The sequence below is a fragment of the Anas acuta genome, chromosome 1 (genome assembly GCF_963932015.1).
Source record: "Anas acuta chromosome 1, bAnaAcu1.1, whole genome shotgun sequence".
Classification (NCBI taxonomy): Eukaryota; Metazoa; Chordata; class Aves; order Anseriformes; family Anatidae; genus Anas; species Anas acuta.
Window position 1 is genome coordinate 53,436,913 of NC_088979.1, and position 24,486 is coordinate 53,461,398.

Genomic DNA, 24,486 nt, shown 5'->3' on the forward strand with positions numbered 1-24,486 from the left:
GGAACAATACGGACAACTCATTACCTGACAGAGGTGGGATTAAAAGTCATTTGGCTGAAGGGCTGAGTCCTGGGAGAGGTAAAGTACCGGCCAGTGCAGGAAGGTAGGGCTGCCAGACTACTGCCGATCAGGAGAGGGTGATGTCCTGACCCATCACGTAGCATGAAATCCTCCCAAAAGCCTGGCAGGAGACATCTCACCTTTTAAGGGGAAGACTCCCAAGGAGCTTACATCTTGTCCCTTTCCGATGTTAATCCTTCCAATAACGCAGATCCATCTAAAATCATTTTTTATTTCATAATCACTTCATACTAATATGAGTAACAAGACTATCCAGCATCATCCTAATTAATGACAGTATTAATCCTTGCTAATTAACTTAAGCCAAATCCTCTGTGCAGGAGCCAAGAGCTCTGTTTAAGGAACTGCTTTCTTACTGATTTTGGTTCAAAACCACCAAGCAGCACTACCAGATGTGACAACTTTGGAGCCAAGGGTCCTTAGGTGTGGCCTGCTGCCTCAGCTACCCAATGAAGCAATGTGCCGAGTCAAGACTTTTCACACTCTCCCTTATAACCGGCTGTCACTGAAAGCAGGACAGAAAAATCTGGGTCCATCCTTCCAGACTGCATTCTTGCTTTCTTTCGCACTGCAGGCCATGCCTTGAGGCGCAGCAGAGGAATCAAAGACAATCCATCACGAGGGAAGGTGGCAAGCGAGAGAAAGAGCAGAAGGAACGGCAAAAATGTAAGCAGTCCTTACTTCAAGTAGTCAGTGGGTTTTCCCTGGGGAAACTTCTCACTTAAAGCATAGATGTATTCAAATTCCTTCAGAATTTAAATTCACTGGCTGTAAGGTTCAAGACTGATATGTATTTTTATGCACAGCACAGATTATGCTCTTCAGCTATTAGGTTTTCCAAGTACTGTGAGCTTCCTCAAGCAGATGACCATGCACAATGAGCCAACACCATTTGTTCTGTCCCTGTAAGTGTGGCCTTGCCCAAGTTTTCCTCCAATGAAGCAGAGGACCAGCTGCCAAGGCTAGGTTGGTAGCTATCAGCACAGAGCTGCAGTCACCAGCACCGGGCACAACCTTGGCAGGAGCTGTGGCTGCTCAGAGGCAGGCATAACTTAGATTACTTGCAAAAGTATCTTTGGTCCACCTCTAAAAGTTGGCAGCTTCAGCCTCCACTTCACCACAAACTTCCTTCCTGCAGCTGAGCTGTTTACCTGCTTATGCTAAGTACGAAAAAGAAGTGAGCGTACATTACAGGAGCACCAGATTATACCAAAAGAATTTCCTAGCAAGGGGGTATTCCTCATCAATCATTTGTGCTCTGCTTATCTCAGGTGCCTCAGGACATATGGAATAAGCCTGCGTTAAAGAGTTAAGTCAGATCTCCACAAAAAGGTATCAAACTTGGATAAGGAAATCATAATATTTACAAGCACCAATGGCAAAAGGAAATTGACACATGCAAGGAATGTTCCCACCCAAGCCAGATAAGCATATTCAAGTACAATGAAAAACACTGAACACATCAAATAATATTCACATTTTTATTGTCAAGAAAAACATGTAGCTACGTTTGGTTCTGTATCAACCATTACCTTTTTCCTCTTCTGAAAGCTCCTCTATGGGCTCCAGCATATGTACCAAGGGGGCCTGCTCTAACAACAAGAACAGGAACACCAGACAAACAGGACAGAAGAAAGTCAAGGTCCAGAGAGGGGAAAGTAAGGCAAAAACCACACCGATGTCAATTTTCCTGAGTGCTCACAACCTGCTGGACAATCACAAGCCCAATGTACCATGACTCTACGTAGTTGCAAGTGCTGTCTTGATGGAAAACATTTGTAGAGGTGATCCTAGTACAAAAAGTATTTTGGGATTGATTCATTTGCCTAAATGTTGCTGTCTTGCTTTACTTCAGATATATTAGCTTTACGCCACCTGCACAGGACTGGCTGATATGTCACAGAGCTATCGAAAACCCCATACCCTCCTGGAATGGGGTCCAGAGGCCAGGCGGGGTGGTTTTAAGCATCTACAAAGACAAGGCCACCTAGGATTAAGCAAATTAGTAATCATCCATTTGTCATAAGAAGCATTTTCATTTTTAAATGTATTTTTAAATACTGTTTATGTGCAATTTGATATTAAAAGTTTACACATAGCAAGTGAAATGGATGGATATAGAAATCCTCAAAAAATATAAACCAAAAAATTCATTAACTCATTAATCCAGAGGATTAGTAGCGAGTCCGTATGTGCAAGACAGAGAAAATTTTACCTATGTATATATAAAGATAACATTTCCAGCAGAACCTATTAAATATTCAGTGACTTCAAAATAGTGCAATTCAGTATCATGAGCTTTAAAGCTATCTTGAAACATCCTCTGCTAAAGAAATCTTCTTAAACACATTGAAATTATTATTCTGTAGGCCATCAGAAATAACTGTTTTTATACAAGTGAGGCCAGAGTACACTTCTTTTTTTCACAATTTTACAGACTTCAGGTGAGAGATGCATAAAAATGCTTCTGTGTAGATTAATAAAAAATAAGGTTTTTAAAATGTTAATATTCATCTTCTGTATAAATTTATTTTGATAAAAACTAGAACTTGAGCTTTTTCTAGGGTTTATATAAAACAGAGAAACGTGTGAACTATACTTTCAGCATCCAACTACTGCCAGTATAGGAGAAAACAATTCATTGGCCAATATTTAGGGCCAACATATATTTGCCCCAGCCTTCACAAGGATCCTTTGGTGCTCTCAGTGGCTGCTCTGCTGTATTGGTGGAATGGGAAGAAGTGGCATTACTGTAAAGGTGTCTGCTCTTCAGCACTTCTTCTACCACAGGGTGTGAGTGTGAATGCAGTGGGATGGGTTATGACAGCGAAATGAGCACGTGGAGCTAAATGACACAATGTCACACCTCCAATAATTCCCACCTGAAGAGGGAATACGAAGTGTGGTGTAAAACCTTCGCTATGGTAGCTGCTCTCTCCTTGCTTTCTGTACTTGCAGTTATATTCTTAGAAAAGTCTCTCAAGACGTTTTTCCAAGCTGGTTACAAGGCTGAAGATTTGCTCCCATACAATTTGCATTGAATAAGTTCTAAAAGATGCTGCTTTTACCTGTCACATGATGCTAACAGGATGCTATTGTCAGTATATTTTATGGAAACAGTTAAAAGCAAAACCCTGAGAGATGGACTGACAAACAGGTTTCCAGTCTTTCAGTCTGTAAGGCCCTGATTTTAACAGTGGCCAGAGCATCATTAATGCCTTGGGAAATTATCATATGATCCTCCATGCTACTGAACTCCTAGAGCTGTTCCTGATGCACTGCTGCCCTGCACCAAGTAGCAATGTCCAAAGCAATGCTCAGGAATGGTTTGGGAACGTTACAAAACATCTGCAGTGCCCCTGTTTTGGAGGAAAGAGCTTGAAGGGATGCTCTGGTGGGATTTAATTCAGTTGCATAGACACAAGCCTCAGAGTTTGTTGGCTGGACCACATCTAGTTGGTATGTAATTGGATTTAATCTATATTTAATCTATACTCATTTTCTCTGTACTTTACTCAAATTCAATCTGCTTAAAGGAGGTGGCTCACCTCACCACAAGCCCTTGTCAGGTAAGAAGGAGAAGCCCAGTCCCCAGAACTTAGAGCTGAAAGTAATCTGCTAAACTGGAATAAAGGTGTATCTTCCTCAGTATACTGCAAACATAGGAAGGTAAAACCAACAAAAGAAGAGTCGCAAGAACAAAACCAAATGTGTATTCCTGCTACGTGTAATACTGTTGTGGACTGCATGATGGCAGAGGAGATCAAGGCCTAAGACATGGGGGAGTGGACATCTGGAAATGCCAAGTTTTCCAGTGAAACCAGGCCTTTCTTTTTACTGTATACATATTCTGTGAGATGTTTATTAAACATCAAAAAGCAGCATGGTTCACCACTCCCTGGGCTTAGAGACAGGTGTAGAGATGCCCCCCTAAGGAGCCACACTCGGGAGGTTTACCAGAGACGTGCTTCTTCTAGCAGCCTGATCACACTGATCTGATCTCAGCTCTTACCTTAGTGCATATCCTTGAAATCAGCAGCAGCTACGTATTAGCCAGCTCATCATTAGGAATCATTTAAGTCAGACAATCCAACTAAACCTCACGTTAGCAGTTTGCTAGCTTGAAATCTAAAAATATCCCATGGATGCAAACCCAAATCCTAACTACCCTGAGGTATGGTAACCTCCTTGAGCCCATCAGACCTTTCTGCTCAGAACCTCACCAGGCCGCAGTCCAACGTCAGCCTTAAATAAGTAACCATTGCAACTACTGACTTAAGCAGGGCCAGTTACTTTCCTGTCAGTTATCAGTCCTAAATCTAGTTCAGCTGATGCTAGCAGACATTGTTCTACGACAACATATTTGGCATTCAGCCTTGCTGGCCAGGACCCCACTCCTAGCTTAATCCCAGCCTGGGCGTTGAGCTTAGACTACCACCTTCCCTTCTGGGCTCGTAGCCACTTCTCAGTTCCCCTCTCCACATGAACAAAGCTAATGAACGCCCAGACTGTGTCTGGGCCTCCCTAGAAATAGGTGCCAGGAGGCTGAGGCGAGGAAGGAGGCACGTTGTGCCCCTGCTCTGGACTAGCAGGGTGCTGGTAGAACTGGAGGTTACATCAGGCCTGCAGCTCAGATGCAACCTCAATTACACTTTGTTCACTGACACCTTTTGAACCCTGACTCCCAGATCCACGCCTTTCTCAACTATAAAATAGATAAATATCAACTTCATACTTCAGCCTATTGAGACAGGCTCTGCTGTTGCTGCGTTGCTTAACTGATCCTGCTTAACTCAACCATAACTCTTCAATGCCTGCCCTTCAATGCCGGCCAACGTCTGCCCAAGCCTAATTCTAACCCACGCCCAGTGATCCTTGTAAAACACTTGCTCAGCAATAACCAGATGCCTCTGGCTGATAACAGCCCTTTGCAGACCCTGCCATAAACCAGCTTCTGCTGGCCTGAACCGCTTTCACTCCAAACCTAATTTGGTCCTCCCCAACATCCAACCCTAACCAAATGGCTCATAATGATACGTTGCTAAATCCCCTACCTAGCTTTCCTACTTTAACCTAGCTAAACACCAGCTGCCAACCCCAGCCATAATGCAAGCTGGCTGTAGTTATATATCACATCCTCCAGACTATCTCTTCTGAAAAAATCTTTAAATTTCTGTTTTAAATAATATTTGAAGATGTTTTCCATGCAGGTGGAGTAGGAAAACACATCTCACAATAATGAATAATTCTGACTCTGTGTGTTTCCATCATACCATATATTACTTGTCTGTTCTCATCTAGTAGTTTAAAACAAATAAACATTAAAAAAAAAACACAAATAAACATTAAAAACAAACAAACAAACAAACAAACAAAAAAAAAAAACAACAAAAAAACAGTGTTCTGCTAGTACTATTGGGATCTGGTCTACTAGTCAGTATCTGAAGAAAAATCCTATTTACTTAGAGCTATGAAATGCTGAAGTACTTTTACCCCAAGCAGCAGTGTTAAAATTGTCTATAGTGGAGTAATGCCCACAGTAAGCACTCTGGCAAGTGTGCTATGAAGACAAAATATAAAACCTGTTTGCTGTAAATTGCTATATTTCTTAAAGAAATAAAGAATGTAAGCCACAGTTACAATCTCTTTTAATCTTCTTCTTATTTATACTCAATATTTCACAACCAAGGGGTTGCCAGACTTAATCTGATTCTTGTCATTTCAACCATCATTTTTAAATAATGTGTTTCCCTCCTAATTAATCATTGGGAAGCCATATGCTACACATAAGCAGCATAAATATCACTTTTAAACCTTCTTAAATTTATTCTTAAATAAATTATTAAATATTCTTAAATTTATCCTTAAATATAAATGGTAAATTTTAGACACTTACCTGAGGCCTCTAAGTTAGGAACCTACTCATCTCAGACTCCTTCTACAGTCAATGAAGAGACACAGGCAACTTCAAAGAGCAATTCAGAACTTAGTTCAGCTGAACCAAACTCTGAAGGTGCCCCTTTTCTCTGTTAACTATCTAAGAAGACAGCTTTGTACATTAAAACCTATGACTCGGTCCTGACATAACTGAAGCAACTGAGGAAAATTTAGTCAATCTAATTAATATCTTTGCTTTTTAGCTACTGTCTTTAATTCCACTTAGTATTACTGACCTACCAATGATTAAACATTGAATAAGTATTAACATTTCAAGAGCAATATAGGAGCCAAAGTGCTCCTATAATATGTATTGTAATTCATTTGTTGCTTTTTCTTGAGACTGAAGTAATCTTTGGAAACACTGAAGTTATATCTGCACAACACTGCAGCTAGCTCAGAACTCAAAGAAGAGTGGTCAGCCAGAATGGCATTCTAGGCAGATTACTAGCTCTTCAGGACATTTGCAACATTAATATAAAAAGCACCAGGCTAAGTATTCCACTTTACATCTAAGATAACTCATTTGTAATTTGTAACTCTTTTTACAGCACAGATTTGAGATCTACGGAAGTAATTTCAGGATGCAAAAGCTTCCAAGCAACTTTGAAAAGTGTACTTAAGCTCACATAAAAGAGCCTTTCCCAGAAGTAATTTTCTTTCAGACAAGGAAAAAAAGAAAAAGAAAGCTACTAGATATGCAGGTATTGCTTGGTAGGAAAACTACAGCTCTTCTGATTTCAGAGATGCTCTATGCTAAGTAAATTTGTGTAAAGAAGTTACCAGCAAGCACTTCCATTTCCATAAGAGCATGAGATGCAGTCATGATATCTTAATTCAGAATGTAACTCAATCCCTTGAAGAGTCCTGAAAGTTTCGGGAAAGTCACTATAATTTCTGCTAACCTTTATATCCAGAAATTAGGTAGGGTAAGTTTTAAAAAAATCCAGAAGGGAAGAAAGGGGACAGACAGAGAGACCTGCAGAGATAAATAAAATAATCATCAGCACAGGAATCTGAAGGAAACACCTTCTTTGAGGTTTCATAATAAAGCGATAGTGAATCTTTTCTATATCAATGGCAGGAACAGCTTTTTCTATCTTGGGAAGTTCATAAGGTGTCAAGAAATTCACATCCGAAGAAGTAAGAAATCAGGAAAAAAGTATCAAAATAAGCAGATTTAAATTGCCAGAGTACAAAATACATGAATGTTCACAGAATGGTTTTTCTCCACAGTACAAATGAAAGTGAATGCACTAAAAAAAAAAGCAAAGCTTGAAAAGCTTAATGTGTAAGCCCTTAGAAGCAAGATTATTCATAAAACTCAGTTCTTAAATTCAGCCAAAGTATGTGCTGTGAGTTCTTTTAACTAGAACCAGCACTATTGTGCTGGTGAAATGAAAGCTGGTTTGAATGAAAAAATACTGGACTATTTAAAATACTATTATCTATACTGTGTCAATAATATATTATGATTGTTCACCACACATTTCATCTATGTGAAGTTATACTAACTAAGCTTCTAGCAATGAACAGTAACCTAACAGATAGGAAACACCTGTATTATTCAAATAACTTCACTATACAATAAAAAGCTCTCTTCTGTAGTTTAATAATTATTGTCACAACAAATATTTTGAAATCAACACTTCATTTTTTATCAGTTGTTCATTTTTGATCAGATTATGTAAAGCTTTTCTTGCACTCTGCTCCTTCTTCCCATATGCCTCTTCAGAACTTTCTAAATTTACTTTAAAAATAAGTATTTTGTATGTTTTTCTTAGACATATTACATTTTTTCTCCCTTTGACAGATTTTAAACTAGAAGTAATAATAATAAACCTATATTTAATTAGTATGTCAATAATTCAAATACTTAAACTACTGTTTATAAGGTTTAAGATTTGTTTTTTAAGGTTTGTGTTTGTAAGGTTTAAGGTTTACTTGCTCAAAGTTCATTTTTCATATTACTTTCCAACTTCAAATGCAAGTAAAGAATCGATCACAGAATACCGGTATGGTAACAATACTGTCCAATAATTTGCATAATGACAAAAAAAACAAACTATCTTGACAGAGTCAGAACAATGTAAATAAATTATTCTCTTTTCTCCCCACTACCAAATAATATCACAATGTTCATATGATCTGACATATACTGACTCTGGATGAACTGTCTAGATGGGATGAATGTCTATTTTGATTATTTCTGCCATATTTTTCCTCCTTGACATTGTAAGTCACAAGGAAAATACGATACTTCAAGGTTTGTAAAACAAATGTCTCCACATATTTGCCTTATACAAATTCCACTATATGTGTGTATAAAGAAATAAGCATCTTTTCTAAAAGAAAACAATTTTGTTTCCTCTTCACAATTACTTTCAGTGACTTTAAAATGCTCTGATACTATAGATGTGCTAGGAAATATTCTACGATTATTATTTCTTTTTTCATTTTTTTCTTCTCAGTGTCCCCTTACTATTACTTCATAGGAATTCTCGACGTGGATATGCTGCAAAGTGATTCAAATTACTTTCCTTTAGTTTAACTAGTCTTACAGCTATGATCTGACAAATAACAAATTCGAGAAGACAGAGTTAGATTTGTAAGAACTGCATCCGGACCTATTGCAAAAACTTACCATGCATCACTGGTAGACTTGACTTAGATTCTTCAAGACGCTCAACAGTAGTGTTTGCTAAAACAGCATAAAAATAAAAAAAAATAATGTGAATGTATCATAGTAAACAGTAACAGATACTTACAGATTCATAAATGTAACAATATTTAATCATACTTAGGAATTACAGGATTTTTTTGCTTTAATGGGGAAAAATTAAACAAATAGTTTACAAGTGAAAAACAGTCCTTCCCAACACAAACTCTGGATATGCTTCATATTTTTAATGCTTCTACAAGCAGCATAAAAATTTAGTAACCAAAGCACTGAACTGGAATAGGAATCTTCACTAGTCATCTCATGTTTTTGGTCATGTATGTACGTTGTCTTTGTATCGCAGGCAAGAAGCTTTGGCCCAAAGCCAAGTCTACCCTGATCAAGGCTTTTATCTCTACTTCTTCCACACCTCTTATCAATTAACGTGAACCCTATCTATACAATGTATAGAGTGCCTTGGAGTGAATTATCACATCAGTTCTACATTCCTCAGATCAGTTTGGGGCCTAGGAGCAAGTTCACTTTTGTAAGAGTCTTATACTTACCTGTGCTTCAGCACGGTTGAGTATGACCACCTCCAACTGAGAAGTCATACAGCCATACTAATAGTGTTTTCTTCTCAAACTAACCTACTCCCTGCTGTTAAGGTTGAGTTCAAGCCAATGCCTTACTAATAAAGCAGGATGGTTGCCAAACTGGTTTAAGAATTAATCTAGCTGCCATCAACTATTTAGTATCAACTGCAGTATCAAATATAGGTAGATTTGTGGTGCAAGACTGCATCACAAAATACTATTAACAGGTTTAGCTACATGTAACAAACTTCAAATGTTAAGACTTTACACAAACAAAAAAGTATCATTAGAGTTCTTACATTTCTTTAAACAACTGTATCTTAACTGATCAATTAATCAATTTTGTCTATCCTTTCAGTAATTTAGTGGGTTCTTCAGCCTAATAACAATGAAGTGCAAAAAAAATTACAGTACACTTCATAAAGCAAAGTCAAAAGTTCTTTATATAATACGAAACAAAGATGCTATATTTCACACCTCTTCACTACTCAAACCATCAGCTTTGTACATTACACGCTCTTACAGCTGCAAAACATGAACTTTGGAAAATAACAGAGGCATGGAAACAGTATTACAGGTAAGGTACCCTTGTGACAGAAATAAATTGCAAGTAGTGATTTGATTTCAATATTTAAATAGAAAAGCTGATGTCTGCAGTTTTTAATGAATTGTAACATTTGTTTCAGCAAAGCTGCTCAAATCAAAAACAAAATCTGTTTTTACCTTTTGTACTTACCATCACATGGCTTGAAGCTTGCAACTGATTTTGTGGACAATTCTTTTATCTAAATAAAATAAAATATAAAATAGATATTTGAATAGTTAAAAATGTAAACAATCAATATTGAGAAATGCATGTTGAGTATGAAATACCTAGTTTCAGTACTATTTCATGACAGAAATTATTGTTTATGATCTTGGGAGAAAAATACTTTTGTAGAAAAATATTCTACTTAATACTTATCACATTCACACCTAACTGTATTACATTCACACCTAACTTATTACATTCACACCTAATATTCAGGACTTATTTCTATTTTCTTATGTGTTCATGTTGCACTCTTGCTTTGTGCACAATACAAGCTTTAGAGTGAAAGAAGAGCAGTTTATGGGCCACCTCTGCACTTACAGTTTCAATCGTTTCTGCATCAGCAATTCACATTCCGTTTCTTTGGAGTTTAGCTCCATTCCAAAGAAACACTTAATATACAACTGATTTTTAGTTGTACAAACAGCTCTCCTGTCTACTCTAGTTTTGTCTATTTGTCTACAAGTCATGTATTTTCAGATTTCAGACACTATAACTCATTATGATCATCTTGTAGCAGATAAAATCCTGTTCACAATCAGAATTTTTTTTTTTTATCCGTGGAGGTCTTTGGTGATTGCAACTTAGTAATCTTTTAACTTTTTGTAGAACTTATTAAAAACATTTGGTTTGTTCAATCTTTCATTCTAAATCATATTTTAATTCCTGGTTTTCATCCCCGTGTCTCTTCTCCAGATCTATTCTTATTTACTAATGTTATTTCCAAAGTGTAGCCAAAAATACTCCAGCAATACTCTTACCAACTAGTAATATTAAACTATGCAACCAGAGATATATAGGAAAACATTTCTGTTTCCTATGCTCTCTGAAAAGGACTGCTTCACAAAACAGACCTGCTTCTTCTGAGTAATTATCAGATCATTCTGCTCCTGAAGCCTCTGCCCCAATTCTTCTATCCTCCTTTTGTAAAAGGTGTTATTTTTATTCAGGTCTTCTCTCACTGATGATTTAAGCTTCTCAATCTGTGACAGTAGCTAGAAAGCAAGCAAAAGGAAAAATACATTGACACTAATATTATATAAAATACTTTAATGCTCTAAGATTTAAACAAACAAATATCATATTTAAATATTTTTAACACTTTTTTTCAGCGAAAATGTAATGTCCCCTATGATTTCATTGCAACTTGCATGTATTACAAAACAGTTGCCTACATCACTTTTTCTTTGTACGAGGAATACTACCTAAATCTCAATGCAAAGAAGGGGGCATGCAAACACATTGCTGAGATCATCTAAAAACATGATTGCAGGAAAAAGCATTTGACTATGTAAAATGTTTTGGTTATAGTGTCAAATAATGATATTTTAAGGAGACAAGATGTGAACTTGCGTGATAAACCTAACATATTAGCTTTGATTGTAGAAGAAAGGAAACAACATTTTAGGTGTGCCATCTCAAAAGTAATACTCACGTTGCTCCTCCCTTATTCTATTCTTGCATGTATGTGGGGTATCATTAACTACATCCTTTTGGGGGAATGTTCCATGGTTCCTCCCCACTGCTTTCTTGCCAAAGGAGGAGAAGTTTTGGCCAGACCACTATGATCTGCTCAGTTCTTACATGGTCGCGCAGATGAAAGGAAAATGAAAGGAAAGGAGGCAAGAGAAACAAAGCAGGAAAGAAATTAAAAAGAAACGCAGACACACACACACACAAAAAAAAAAAAAAAAAGAAAAAAAAAAGAAAAGAAAACTGAGGAATAAAGCTTTGTATAGTAAAATACATAAGCCAACGCAAAACAAAATGCGATGGTGTTCTTCCGTCGAAAAGCCGAACAGATTCTGATTTTGAAAGCTACAACAGAAAAAGAAGCAAGGAAGTGAAAGAAAAGAGAAAAAACAGACTGAGACATGCTGTAGGTCTATGGCAGTTGAATGTGCAGGGCAGATGAAAGCTACATGTTGGCAAATTGTACCTCAACTATCTAGCATATCCCCATAACACACTGCATAATACACTGTTCACAGCGTTAGTTGAGCCCTTCAAAAGAGAGATACAGTTTCAGGTGTCTGTCAGATTCTTAAAAGATAAGTTCCTTCTCAACTTTGGCCTTAAGAAAAACTTCAAGATAATAACATAACTGAAAGAGAGATAAATGTATCTAAGGGGAAACACTTGCACAAACTCTTGAGATCTAGGCTTTCTAATCCCCCAAAGTTGTATTACAGCCTATCAAGAACTACTGCAAGGGTAAGAAAACTATCTCCTTATAATATAGGTGGTTTGCTGTGCCACTTACCAGGGATTTCTCTGTCTCATGGTCCTGACGAAGGGCTTGTATTCTGGACGTCCATTTACTTTCCTGTATAAAGGAAAACAATATTAATTTTTGTTAATAACACATTGACATCTACTTCAATATATGCAGGTTTATTTTTTTTATAAATAAAGCACAAGTATTAAAAAAAGATTATTGATGATACAAAACTTGAGTAGCCCCAGACACAAACCATTCATCAGCATGTTTTATACACCTGAGTGTGGCTTTCTTACCAATCGTTCTGGAAACTATGTTTTGGCTCCTAGATTTGTATACAGTGACTGTGACTGAGAAATACACAAGTATTTTAACACACTTGTTTACTACTAATAAGAGTAATAGTAACAGGCAGGGCTTTTTCCCAAATACTGTCATTTCAAACACTCATTAACAATGTATTTTGCATAACAATGATAAGAAAACAGCCTTAATAAATGAGTTTTAAAGTGAATTTCCTTTGATGAAATAAAAAATAATGTAAAACTAACTAATTTTTCCACCCCTTGGAACAGAAAGGACCAAACTTCTGGACGAAACCAGCAGCATACCAAGACCTTCACATCCCTAAAACCATGAAATATATTATGCATGTTACAAAGTGTCAAAAAAGAAAGTAGAAAGGTATGTGGGTATTCCCAAAGGCCTCAAAACTCTCTTTCATTTATTTATTTATTTTAATGAATGACCTGGACATGCAGGTGAGCCTCTGAGCAATGCAGCCATCTCAGCCTGTGTGGCCCTTCTTGGCTTGGTCTTTCCTATAGATAGGACTTGGTTGCCCAACTAGCCCAGCAGTTGTGCTGATCAGATGATAGAGTCCTGAGTGTAGGATACAAAAGCTTAACATGACAGGTTTGAGAGTTTTGTGTGGCTCAAAAGCCACCAGTTGGCAAATCTGGTCAGAAAATTCTTAATGTATTTTTTCCCATCTTGGAAAATGGAAAATTCACATTTTTCCATCATTTCCTGTAAGTGGCCTCACAGATCAGCAGACAGAAACGGTTTATTAGAGCCTTCTGGAACCAAACTTCATCCAAACCATATTTGGTAAAGCTAGATATTCCCTTACTCTTTTTTTTTTTAAATCAAATATATCAATACATAACTATAAATTACAAAGGATAAGGGAAGTAGTTCCTTGATTTCCATTACAGAAATTGTTTTTTGAATCTATTACTGTTTACTAAAGCTACTTCAGAAATTGATAAGGATGAGAACTTTACTTAGGAATTTAAAATCCAGCTCAGAGATGTTCAAAAGTAAAAAGAACATAAGCAGTCAAAAGCAACACGTTAAGATATAGCGTTACCTGTTTTTCAAGAAGTTTGACCACTTTGTAATAATCCTGAGGACTCTGAGACTTCTCTTCTGCAAATTCTTGGCTGTCTTTCAGTGTCCCTAAATTGGACTTCTGTTGCATATTGGATGTTTGTAACGCTAACAGTTGCTAAAAGGAGGAGAAAACATTTGAGGCCCAAATATATATAAAGTTTTTGTTTTACGAACCTGTCACTTAATACAAAATTTACTTTAAATACAACTATACAGAGATCATATCAAGTTCTTCTAACGTTTCTCATGAGTTCAGCATTTATCAAATGTCATGTCATTATTAATATATACACCTTATATAAACATACACTGCAAATATACTCGGAAACTAACACCTACAAAATACCAGCGTTCTGGTAATGCAATGCATATTTGATTTCTGACCTAACTTTTATAATTCTCTTTCTAGCCAGAACTCTGGGAAGCATTTCTTTTGACTATACTGAAAACATATTCAGCTCTAGGGTCAGGACTATAATGTAGATATTAGCCCCCTCTGTGCCACTTCTGAGATTAGTACAAAGCATGCCCAACAGACAGCAATAACAACAGCATAACTCATCTGTGAAAAGGCACTCATAGAGTAGGAGTAGGAAAAAAATGGTCTGGTAACTGAAGGCATAACTAATTGAAAAACTGAAGTTGCATAGATAAAACCAGTAGACAAGGATACAGTTACAGTTATCTATTACTCCTAAAGTTTCGTAAGAAAACCTTTCAGGTGACTACATCACATTTCAAATATCCAAAATTTATCTGCCTGGATGCGTTCCTGTGTGATGTAATTTAGGAGTTTATGCTCTGGCAGAGGGCTTGGACTAGATTATCTTTCAAGATCCCTTCCAATCCCTAACGTTCTGTGAAGTTCACCATCTACTGTAAAGGATTTGTGCCTTAAAACGTTAGGAAACTTAAAACACTTACATTTTCTAGTGTTGAATTTCTTGAAGATAACTCCTTAAGCTCTTTCATAAACATCTCCTTTACTTTTTCTATTTCATCAGCTAATTTTGCTTTCTCTTCTTCTTTCCATTTATGAAATGACTGGAGAATTTCTTCTTCTTTTGATTTTTGCTGTTCACATTCCTGAAAATATTTTAAAAACGATACCTGTTATTCTTCCCACAAGCAAAATACTAACTCAAGCACCCAAACTGTATGTAGAAGCAGTCACTTCCAACGGGCAATAACGTGACACCAAAAAACATGAAAAAACAAGTTTCTGAAGAATTCTGGGTGATGATATATTCTGCTAGCAAAACATGTAAGCTTCAACAAGTTTTGAATTACCTTATTTGGTCATGTCAAAGATCCACCTAGTTCACCATCACGTTTCTTAAAGAAGCCCTGAGTGTATAAGGTAGGAAAGGAAAAGAGCAGAGCAAGCAAACACGCATATTCTCCTTCATGGTTTCCAAGCTGCCAACTCCACCTGACACAGCTTTATAAACTTGGTAACCTTCAACAGATTTCTCATATACGCTTGCAGTTGCTAAAAGCTGACACGGACTCAAGGGAAGACTGCAAAGTCTTTTGCTAATGAGCTGGTCTACTACACGTTGCATGAAGAATCAAGCATTTCTGTTTCAAATTTGTCTCCTGACAATTTCATTTGATGGATGCGAGGTCTTGAACTAGGAGCGAGTGAATGATTGATACCTATTCACTCTATATAACTCATGACTTTACAGGCATCAATCTCTCCCCCCACCAAGCTGTCATCTTTTTTGGCCTGACAACTCTCAGAATGATAAGTCATTCTAAATACAGAGGCTGTTCCAGACTTCAATCATCCTTGTCACCCTTTGCTGTAACTTTTGTAACTCTGTCCTACAAACTTGAGCCCTTCTTGAGATGAAGGGCTCAGACCTCCAGACAAGATTTAAGCTGTGGCTACACCACAGAATTGAACATTGATTTTCATAAAAATTTGCAATACTTGATTCAGTTTTGTTGTTGCTACTCATCACTGGGCTGAATTTCACTGGAAATATCTATCACAGTCTTAAGAGCTTGCACTTCAACAACACTCTAGCTCAGGACTCACCTTTTCATAGAGGAAGTTAGATTTTTTTTCCCCATATGTATTTGCTGCACTTCATCTGTTAAATTTCATTTACCATCTCATTAACTAAGCAATCATTTTTGTACAATCCTGAATTTCTGCAAAACCCTGCAGTTTGTTGCCCAAAATATACATACTTTTTGGCAAAACTGATCACTGTACACTTAAGAACAGGATCTTCTGTATCCTCTCAGCTCAGACCTTCTCCACTATCCACTGGACACAATGATACATGAATTGTCAAGTCATAGCAGACAATCTGCAACCAGTCACACTTCACATTTTTATCCTCCTCAACACCACAGAAAAATACAGAAGTTTCAAAAGCCTTGTGTAACACTTAAGTTTGTAGCTCCAGGATATTCCAGGCAGTCTCCTTGTAATTAGGAGGCTCAGTTAATAAGTGACTTCAAAATAGGCCCCTAAGGTACTAAAAAATCTTAGCAGCTATGAACACTCTACGTCCCACATCATATGAGTGATGCTTTAGGTGCAGGAAAAATATACTTATAGATGTACCTCTGAAAAGCAAGGTACAGAATGAATGAGAAGAATACCTAGAAGATGTTCACGTTGGGCCAAGACTCATTATTCTGACACTGTTTGCACTCCCAGGTGAGACTCTATCCACACTCTTCATTTAGATATTAAAGTACTTTTGAAAATGGAAAAAAAAAAGGCTAAAAAAAAAACAAACCAAAACAAAAAAGGAAGCTACATGGTTCCAAGAGGAGTGAATAAAGGAGAGCCTGAAGCTGTGTTCAGGAAAGGAAACACTGAATATTTTACAGAAGATTGGCTTTTCCTCTGAAATCAAGGGAGAAAATAATTAAATGATAGCAACGTTTTTGTTTATTCCCTTTTAATTCAAAATGTGCTTCTTTTCAAACTGCACAATGGGTTTCATGTTTAAAGGCCCTTGAACTCTGCAAGGAAAGCCATTTAAGTTTGGAATATTGGGTGATCTATTAAGAGAAGGTTCCCACGAGTTACATTAACAACCACAAAATGCTGCTTTCGAGTGTGATATAGGGCAAACTGTAATACCAGGATTAGCATTTAACTTGATCATTAGAAGTATCTGGTCTTGCGTGTCAAAAATTCCCTCCTCAAAGTGGATCACAAAGCCCTTCCCCCCCCCTTAAAAAAAAAAAAAAGTCAATCCCCATTTTGATAGGGAATTATCCTATTTTATTTACTTGAACTGAAATGAAAACTGTGAGATGATTTGAACTTATCAAGCTGAAAAGAACAAACAGATAACTTATAGATTCTTTGTTTCTTTTGACAAGCCAGGAAGTACAGCCACACAATTCAGTATCATTCTAAATAAAGCCTTGCCTGTAATTAGAAACAGATAATTACTGCTTTAAAATCATTCTGGTTTAAGATTTCTTTTGTTTTGTTTTTATTCACACAGCCATAGCTAAGACTATGTTTGCTTTGACTCTCTGCTCTTTAAATCCCACAAAGATAGGCAGAAATATACAGTTTGCTTTGTTTCTTAATCTCTCTTCCTTAAATTGTTTTATCCCATGTTACTAAAGCTCTTCACAGCAAAGAAGAAATGGTACTTAGCTTACTAAATCATATATAAAACCAGTCATATCTAAGAAATGTTTAATCATCACAAAATATCATGTCAAAAATAGCTTCTATTTCACCACAGCAAGACCAATTCTATCTGCTTCAATAACAGGCCACACTTACCTTATGAACTGGCAAGTGCTAACAGAAGTGTTCTCTTAAGTATTCATTTAAAATATGCCTAAAACAAAATGTAAGGGGAAAGGGAATGTTCTAAAATCACAGGGGTGTGCAGAGGGGTTGCTATGCTCTAATGCCCAAGCAGCATTGCTGCCAGGCAGGCAAGCTGTAGACACATTTTTGTTCTGTTCTAGTTACTAAACGAGCAAGCAGGGTCCAAAGTACTACTTCTTTTGAGATGTTCACATTAAATAGTACCCATTACCTTAGAAAACCTGACCATATTAGCTTGCTGTTCAGCCTCTAACTGGGACTTGGTGAGCTGCAACTGCTCCTTCAGTTTATCAATCTCATCCTGCAGTTTGTCTGTCTTAGCTTTCCTCTTTTGTTCTGCTAGGGAAAAAAAATAAATAAATATTTAAAAACATTGCTTGTAATTTCTGGAAATACGATGCTTACTGTATATGTTTTTCTACAGTGTTTCAGTAACATCTTCATGAACTGTGATTCTTACGCCACTTCCCTTCCCACTACCATGATTAATTAATGGTAAAATTATTTACCAAAGATATTTTTAAATACTTATGTTCTCTGGACTGCTAACATTGTCCTCAAAGACTGAAAAATACCGGTTTTACTGCCACGTGAAGTAGTTTATGGGATGTTTACAAGAGAAATTACTATATTATCTAATCGCAAAGCATACCACAGGAATCTAAGCAACACAGGCTCAAAGAAGGATGCATGAAGGACTAATAACCTCAATTGATCAATTCTGTTAGGTATAATTTATTTTGCATAAATGGAAGACTCATTACAGAAGTTATCTGGAATGACTAATTCTTTATGTGATATTTAGCTCAACTGGTTCTGCAGATCCTTCCATTATCTATTTTTAATCAAGCGTAATGCGCACAAGAACTTCTTTCTTCTTCCAATATATTAACGCTCCCTGGGATGCTTAAATACACTCCTTTCACTGCTCCATTGTTTTAATTTGCCTTACGAACTGCAGTGCATAGCTTGCTAGATTCTTCCCTCTCTTCCTCCTCCCAGATGATCTTCTTCTTCCTCTTTTCCAATCATTGCCCTTTGTCAATACCTGTTAAGCCTTGGCAGTAAATCAGAGGCACACAGCCTAACAGGAAGGAGAGAATTTAGGGATGAATGAAGCAAACTTTGAGAGAAATGTTTTTGAAACTTTTTTTTTCCAATGAAGAGAGACAAAAGAAAATATATTAAGTGGCACAGCAACCAAAATGAACATAGATACATGAACCTCGATCAGTCTTGACAGTTTCTTTTTCTTACTATATTTTACAGTTAGTTTAGTCCAGGAGCATCTGATCCCAATTCAAACGGATGTCAGGTAAATTGGATTATTTCTACTCTAGTAATTCACATATATTCACAAAATCTATTTTCCTTACTGTACCTTAATCATTTTTACCCACACCTTTATAGCACATATACCTAAAGAAAAAAACTATGCTCTGAACTCTGCTACTGACTGAAGTATTCAGCGGGAATTCTAGTTTGAAAAGGCAGTGTAAATGTGGAATATGTTTTGTTAAGTATTTTCCAGACTGAGACGTATTTCACTGAATACGTTTTGTCAGTCAGCGTTGCTTGTGTTCACACAAACTGGCATCTGCCATACAGAAATGCAATGTGAAAAATCATTCTCAGTGTGAAAAAATCCTGGACCACAAATCCTCAATATATTTATACGTTTCTTAACGATGCCTCTTAATTTCCGTGATTATACTGAAGTACGTACCAATCTGAGATTCTTCCGGATGACGCCTTTGCATGTGACTTTGTAAAAAGGAATAGTTCATAAAAGCCTTTTCACAGAGTTGACACTGTAGAAATAGATAACATTTCAGTTATTAGTAGTAACACCTATTTGGTAAGTATAGCAGTTCAGGCTTTTAACAGATTGTATTATTTTGCCCAGATACCAAAAGTAGGCACCTTTAATAAATTCCATTTCCATTCCATACAAGAATAATGGCTAAAATTCTCACTGTGCCACACTTCTGTAAAGTTATTCATATATTTATGCTAGTTACCCATAAAACAGCTCGTGTTGGAAGGGACCTCAAAGACCACCCGGTTCCAGCCCCACTGCCATGGGCAGAGACACCTCCCACCAGACCAGGTTGCCCAGGGCCTTGTCCATCCATGAACACCTCCAGGGATGGGGCACCCACAGCTTCTCTGGGCGGCCTGTGCCAGGGCCTCACCACCCTCACAGTGAAGAATTTCCTCCTAACCTCTAATCGAAATCTCCCCTCTTTTAATTTAAAACCATTCCCCCTTGTCTTTGTCCTGAGCAGAGTTGCTCCGCATCTTGTTCAGAAGCCCTCTTCAAGTACTGAAAAGCTGCACCGAGGTCTCCCAAGAGCCTTCTCTTATTTAGGCTGAACAGCTCCAGCTCTCTGTTTTTCTTCACAGGAGAGGTGCTCCAGTGCTCTGATCAACCTCACAGCCCTCTGGACCTGCTCTAACGACCCACGTCCTTCTTGTACTTGGGGCCCCAGACCTGTAAGCAGGGCCCCAATTGAGGTCTCACAAGGGCAGAGCAGAAGGGAACAATCCCCTCTCTCGACCTGCTGGCCACTCTCAATGAGCTCTCCATCCAGCCTGTGCTCATGTCTGGGATTGCCCTTACCTGGGTAAGGGCGCTCACTTTGCCCTCAGCCTTGTTGAACCTCATGAGGTTCAACACGGGCCCACTTCACAAGCTTGTCCAGGTCCCTTTGGATGGCATCCCTTCTTTCCTCTTTATTCAAATGCCCCTAAATGCCTCCTACATGCCTTCTTCCTTTTTATACTGAAAATCTCAATGCAGACTGTTCTTAGTTTTGTCCTCTTGTCTCATCATTACTTCCCCAGACAGGCAAAAAGGAATTGAGTTTAAAAAAAAAATAAATAACCACGTGGAAGACATACGTGAAGAAGTCAAACACTTCTAAATGTTATTAGAACCCCAAACCTAACACGGTGTAATAAAAGCCAAGGATCTCTCAGGAAAACACTTCATCAGCTTCATATCCAACTGTGCTAAGTTAATTGATTGCAAAATTCATCTGAAAAAAACTTTATATACAAGTTCATTATAACTTGTCCTCTGTTTCAATGGTACACATGACAGTTTCTGCTTTGCAACCCCATTTTAAGTCAAATTTAGATCCCAGCTGTTTTAAAAGATGTTTTTTCACTGCCAATGTATATCCCACTAGTGCTCAGAATACTAAAAATAAATGGACAGTGCAAGAACAGGAGCCACATCTATAGATTTTGGAATGTACTGGTAATACTACGAATGAAAACCCGTAAATGCTTTAGGTAGGGTTGCTTGTTCTCTCCCAGACTTTTATTTTCTCCCCCCCAAATAAATATATTTTAACAGCCCACGAATACTCAGCTGAGCCCTTTTTCCTCCTCACTGTGACATGAATGTAAGCAAACAGTTAAAAACTGACTTAACAAATTGAAGATCTTGCCATCATAACCAAATTCCCAGATGTCATCTAATATTTAAAATACTGCCACTGATAGTTAGACAGGCTTTTAAATATCTGTGTCCTCTAGCAAACACTAGAGTCATGAATTATGAAGACAAATTTTGTCAGACAAATGCAAGGATAAAACCCAAGCAAATCAGTGCTAGCGTAAAGCCAAAGCAAAGACAGAGCATGGCAGCAAAGCACTGCTGCCAACCAAGAGGGAGCTTCCAGTGTAACAGATTGCACAACACTTATGGAATTAAATTGGCTGTGAAATAATGTTATCCATTCAAGCACAAACTTCACGTCAGTTTGACTTGCTGGTAGGGAAAGAAAGCTCTTACTGCAGGAAACAGGGCTAACACAGGGGATATCCAGGGTTTGGATTACGTGACCTTATTCCTGCAGCTAGAGTGTTAGACACCATGTACACTCTATGGGGACACTGCATGTGAGCACATCACATTTCTGTACAAAGCATCAAGAAGTGAAAACATGTAATACTAAGAAATTAAATAAAGACAAAGGTGTTGGCAAGACAGTCATAAATTTATGACATTTAGGTAGCGATCGTTTTAGGGTAGTATTTTATGATTGAACTTACATTGTTGGTGGATAACAGCCATTACCTTTGAATTCCAAAACATAGTTACATCAGATACAGCATGCCACCACTTAAAGATAAATAAATAAATAAAAATGTGAATAGCTATTAACAGGCTTGCTTGCAAAACAGCCAAGACTAAGGAGATGAAACCCGAACTACCCTCTGAAGAACACCAGCAAACCCCCTTTTATTTGGCACTGCAGGTATGCCAAAACCATGGCACAAATAAATAACATAAGCTTGTAGTTTACTGAACAGTCTGCTGCCCTGCGTTTACAAATCCTAGAAAGAATTCGTTTGATGACACTGATACTATAAATCACAGAATGGTTTGGGTTGGAAGGGACCTTACCCAGTCCCATCCCCTGCCATGGGCAGGGACACCTCCCCCCAGCCCAGGCTGCCCACAGCCCCATCCAGCCTGGCCTTGAGCATCCCCAGGGATGGGGCATCCACAGCTTCTCTGGGCAGCCTGCGCCAGGGCCTCACCACTCCAAGAATTCAGACTACATTTTAAGCTAGAATCTGCAGTCCTGATACCTGCTGAAGCTGACACATTTTCAAATCAAGTTACTACAACCAGAGCTCAAAAGCCCCTCCAAAAACGACTGTGTCATGATACAGAGTAAAAATGGCAATCTACTAAGGTTCTTGGGAAAGCTCCTACAGGAACAGATTGTTTTGGAGTCAGGGATGAGCTAACGCACTGGTATTCTTTACCATCATGCCTGAGTCACTTCTGAGTCACACACACAGGCAGAAACTTTGTGCCTGGAGAACATTACTGCAGGGAAGTGACAACTGGCAAGCAGGCTACTACTTCGCACTGATGCTGATGTACTTGCCCTGTGTGTTTTCTGACTGGAGGTGTTCAAGGAAAGGCTGGATGGGGCTTTGGGCAACCTGGGCTGGCGGGTGGTGTCCCTGCCCATGGCAGGGAGCTGGAACTGGGTGATGTTTAAGGTCTCTTCCAACACAAACCAGCGTATAATTCTATAATATCAATATCATGAAACTAGCAAACTTTTATTTTTGATTTTTTGAGCAAAGACACTTCCCACAACCACTTCTATGCCCCGTAAGAAAACAGTTCCTCCCTTCCCTGCAAAAAGGCTGTATTTTGGAGAATTAGTTACTGGACCTATTTTGTTCTAGACTCAGGGATGGCTACACAGCTACTTCCAAATGTAGTATAGCAGCATTTACTGTGAGAATTAGACCTGTTTAAAGTGATCTCTTTTCTTGCAACTTCCTACTTTTCATGACTGCGAGGAAGATGTGGGTGCTCAGTACCAGACACCCATTGCTCCCCACCAAAGGTCCATATTTTTGGTGCACAAGCCCATGTTTCTTGTAGGAGGAATGGGCCTGTGCAGCCCTGCTTGCCCCCTGACATGGAGTCAGGATACAGCCAGAGTGTGTGTAGGGACAGCTTGTGGTGAGTACCCCACAGCAACTCCGTCCTGTGACCATCAGGTGGATGCATGGAGGCAATGAACGCCAGCCACACGTGCTTTCCTCACGGGTTTTGCGGGTGGTTGGGTGCATGTTTATATGACACTTGATGTGTGCCAAGCGAGGCCACGAGCAGGGGACACGGCACGTGGCTGCTCCGCCGGGCTGGCAGCCAGCAAGCCGCAGGTGGCCGTGCCCTCTCCCCTCACCTGGTGGTAGCTGGCCCGGGCCTCCAGCATCATCTGCTGGGTGCCGATCATCTTCTTCCTCCGGCGGCACTCCTCCTTCAGCGCCTTCACCTCCTGCACCCGGCGGGCCACCTCTTCGCCCAGCCGGTCCCTCTGGGCCAGGGCGTCCCGCAGGGCGTCCTCCAGCCCCCGCAGCTGGGCGCTGAGGTACTCCTGCGAGTGCAGCAGGTACTCGGTGCACAGCTGGGCCAGGCGCAGCAGCTTGAGCAGCAGCGGGTCGGCGGGCGCCTGGCAGTGCGGGCAGCGCTCCCGCTCGGCGCTGCAGAAGGTGACGTGCTCCAGGTGCTCCTGCAGGGCGGCCACGTCGCCCTCCCGGCACACCCGCCCCACGTCCACGGCGCTCAGGCGACGCCAGTCCGGGCCCTCCAGGCGCCCTCGGAACTGGAAGGCGGCGAAAGGCGGCGGCTCGGCTCCCCCCACCGCCGCCGCCGGGCAGTAGCCGCGCTCCGTGAAGGGCTGCGGGGCGGAGAGAGGCGCTGAGATGGCGGCGGGACGGCCGCTTCCACCCCCCCCCCCTCCCTTCCTCCCTCCACACACCGCCCCGCTGCTCACCATGGCCGGGCTCCGGCCCTCAGGCCCCGGCCCTCGGGCTCCGGCGTCCTCCGCGTTGCTACGGCAGCCGCGGCCCGGGCCTGCGCGGAGCGGGAGAGGGGGGAAAAAAGGGGAGGGAAGGGAAGAAAATGGAGCGAGGCGCGGCCCCGCCCGCCGCCATGGCCCCCCGCCCGCCACAGCGCCGCCCCCGCCCCGTCCCGGCGCCTCGCTGCCCTCAGGGCGCTGCTCCGCACCCCAAAAGGCCGAGCTGGTGCCCCCATGGTGTGGGTGCGTGACCTGAGCCGCAGTGTGTGGTTAGTTGCTTCAAGCACTGTCCCCAAGCAGGAATAGTCTCCTCCATCATGCGAAATGATCCCGGTTCTTTGCTCATCTCTACTACTCTTCTCCAAAAACCCACTCTTCCTGGTACCATTTCTTCAGTCTTTTCAATCCCTTCTACACGCACTTCAGTCTCTCATCCCCGTTATGTACCTCCCCAGGAATATCCACACAACATCTACGTAAGCACACACCCCATCCCCTAGGTTTCTCTACATCTTATATAATAGACTCACAGTAATGTTCACAAGGGACCTCTGGGGATTTTCTAAAGGTTAATACACTTGTGCCCAAAAGCTTGTTTGCTTTCCCCATATAT

General features: G+C 39.6%; 1 protein-coding gene across 4 annotated transcripts in view; it reads right to left on the reverse strand.

Moving 5' to 3' along the window:
* Nucleotides 1-24,011, reverse strand: part of DZIP1 (DAZ interacting zinc finger protein 1) — a 32,742-nt gene extending 8,731 nt beyond the window's left edge. The window contains exons 1-11 of one of the 4 annotated variants that reach the window (XM_068677111.1): nucleotides 23,850-24,009; nucleotides 23,259-23,753; nucleotides 19,253-19,337; nucleotides 17,738-17,862; nucleotides 14,625-14,786; nucleotides 13,678-13,815; nucleotides 12,348-12,410; nucleotides 10,939-11,079; nucleotides 10,010-10,058; nucleotides 8,663-8,719; nucleotides 1,614-1,673 (exon numbers count right to left, since the gene is read on the reverse strand). In XM_068677111.1, the coding sequence (XP_068533212.1) occupies nucleotides 1,614-1,673; nucleotides 8,663-8,719; nucleotides 10,010-10,058; nucleotides 10,939-11,079; nucleotides 12,348-12,410; nucleotides 13,678-13,815; nucleotides 14,625-14,786; nucleotides 17,738-17,862; nucleotides 19,253-19,337; nucleotides 23,259-23,753; nucleotides 23,850-23,852 (1,378 nt within the window). In that variant the 5' untranslated portion in view covers nucleotides 23,853-24,009. Of the gene's footprint in view, nucleotides 1-1,613; nucleotides 1,674-8,662; nucleotides 8,720-10,009; nucleotides 10,059-10,938; nucleotides 11,080-12,347; nucleotides 12,411-13,677; nucleotides 13,816-14,624; nucleotides 14,787-17,737; nucleotides 17,866-19,252; nucleotides 19,338-23,258; nucleotides 23,754-23,849 lie in introns of all 4 variants that reach the window. The other 3 variants (XM_068677100.1, XM_068677127.1, XM_068677120.1) reach the window with 3 other exon arrangements.
* Between the last annotated feature and the right edge of the window lie 475 nt (nucleotides 24,012-24,486).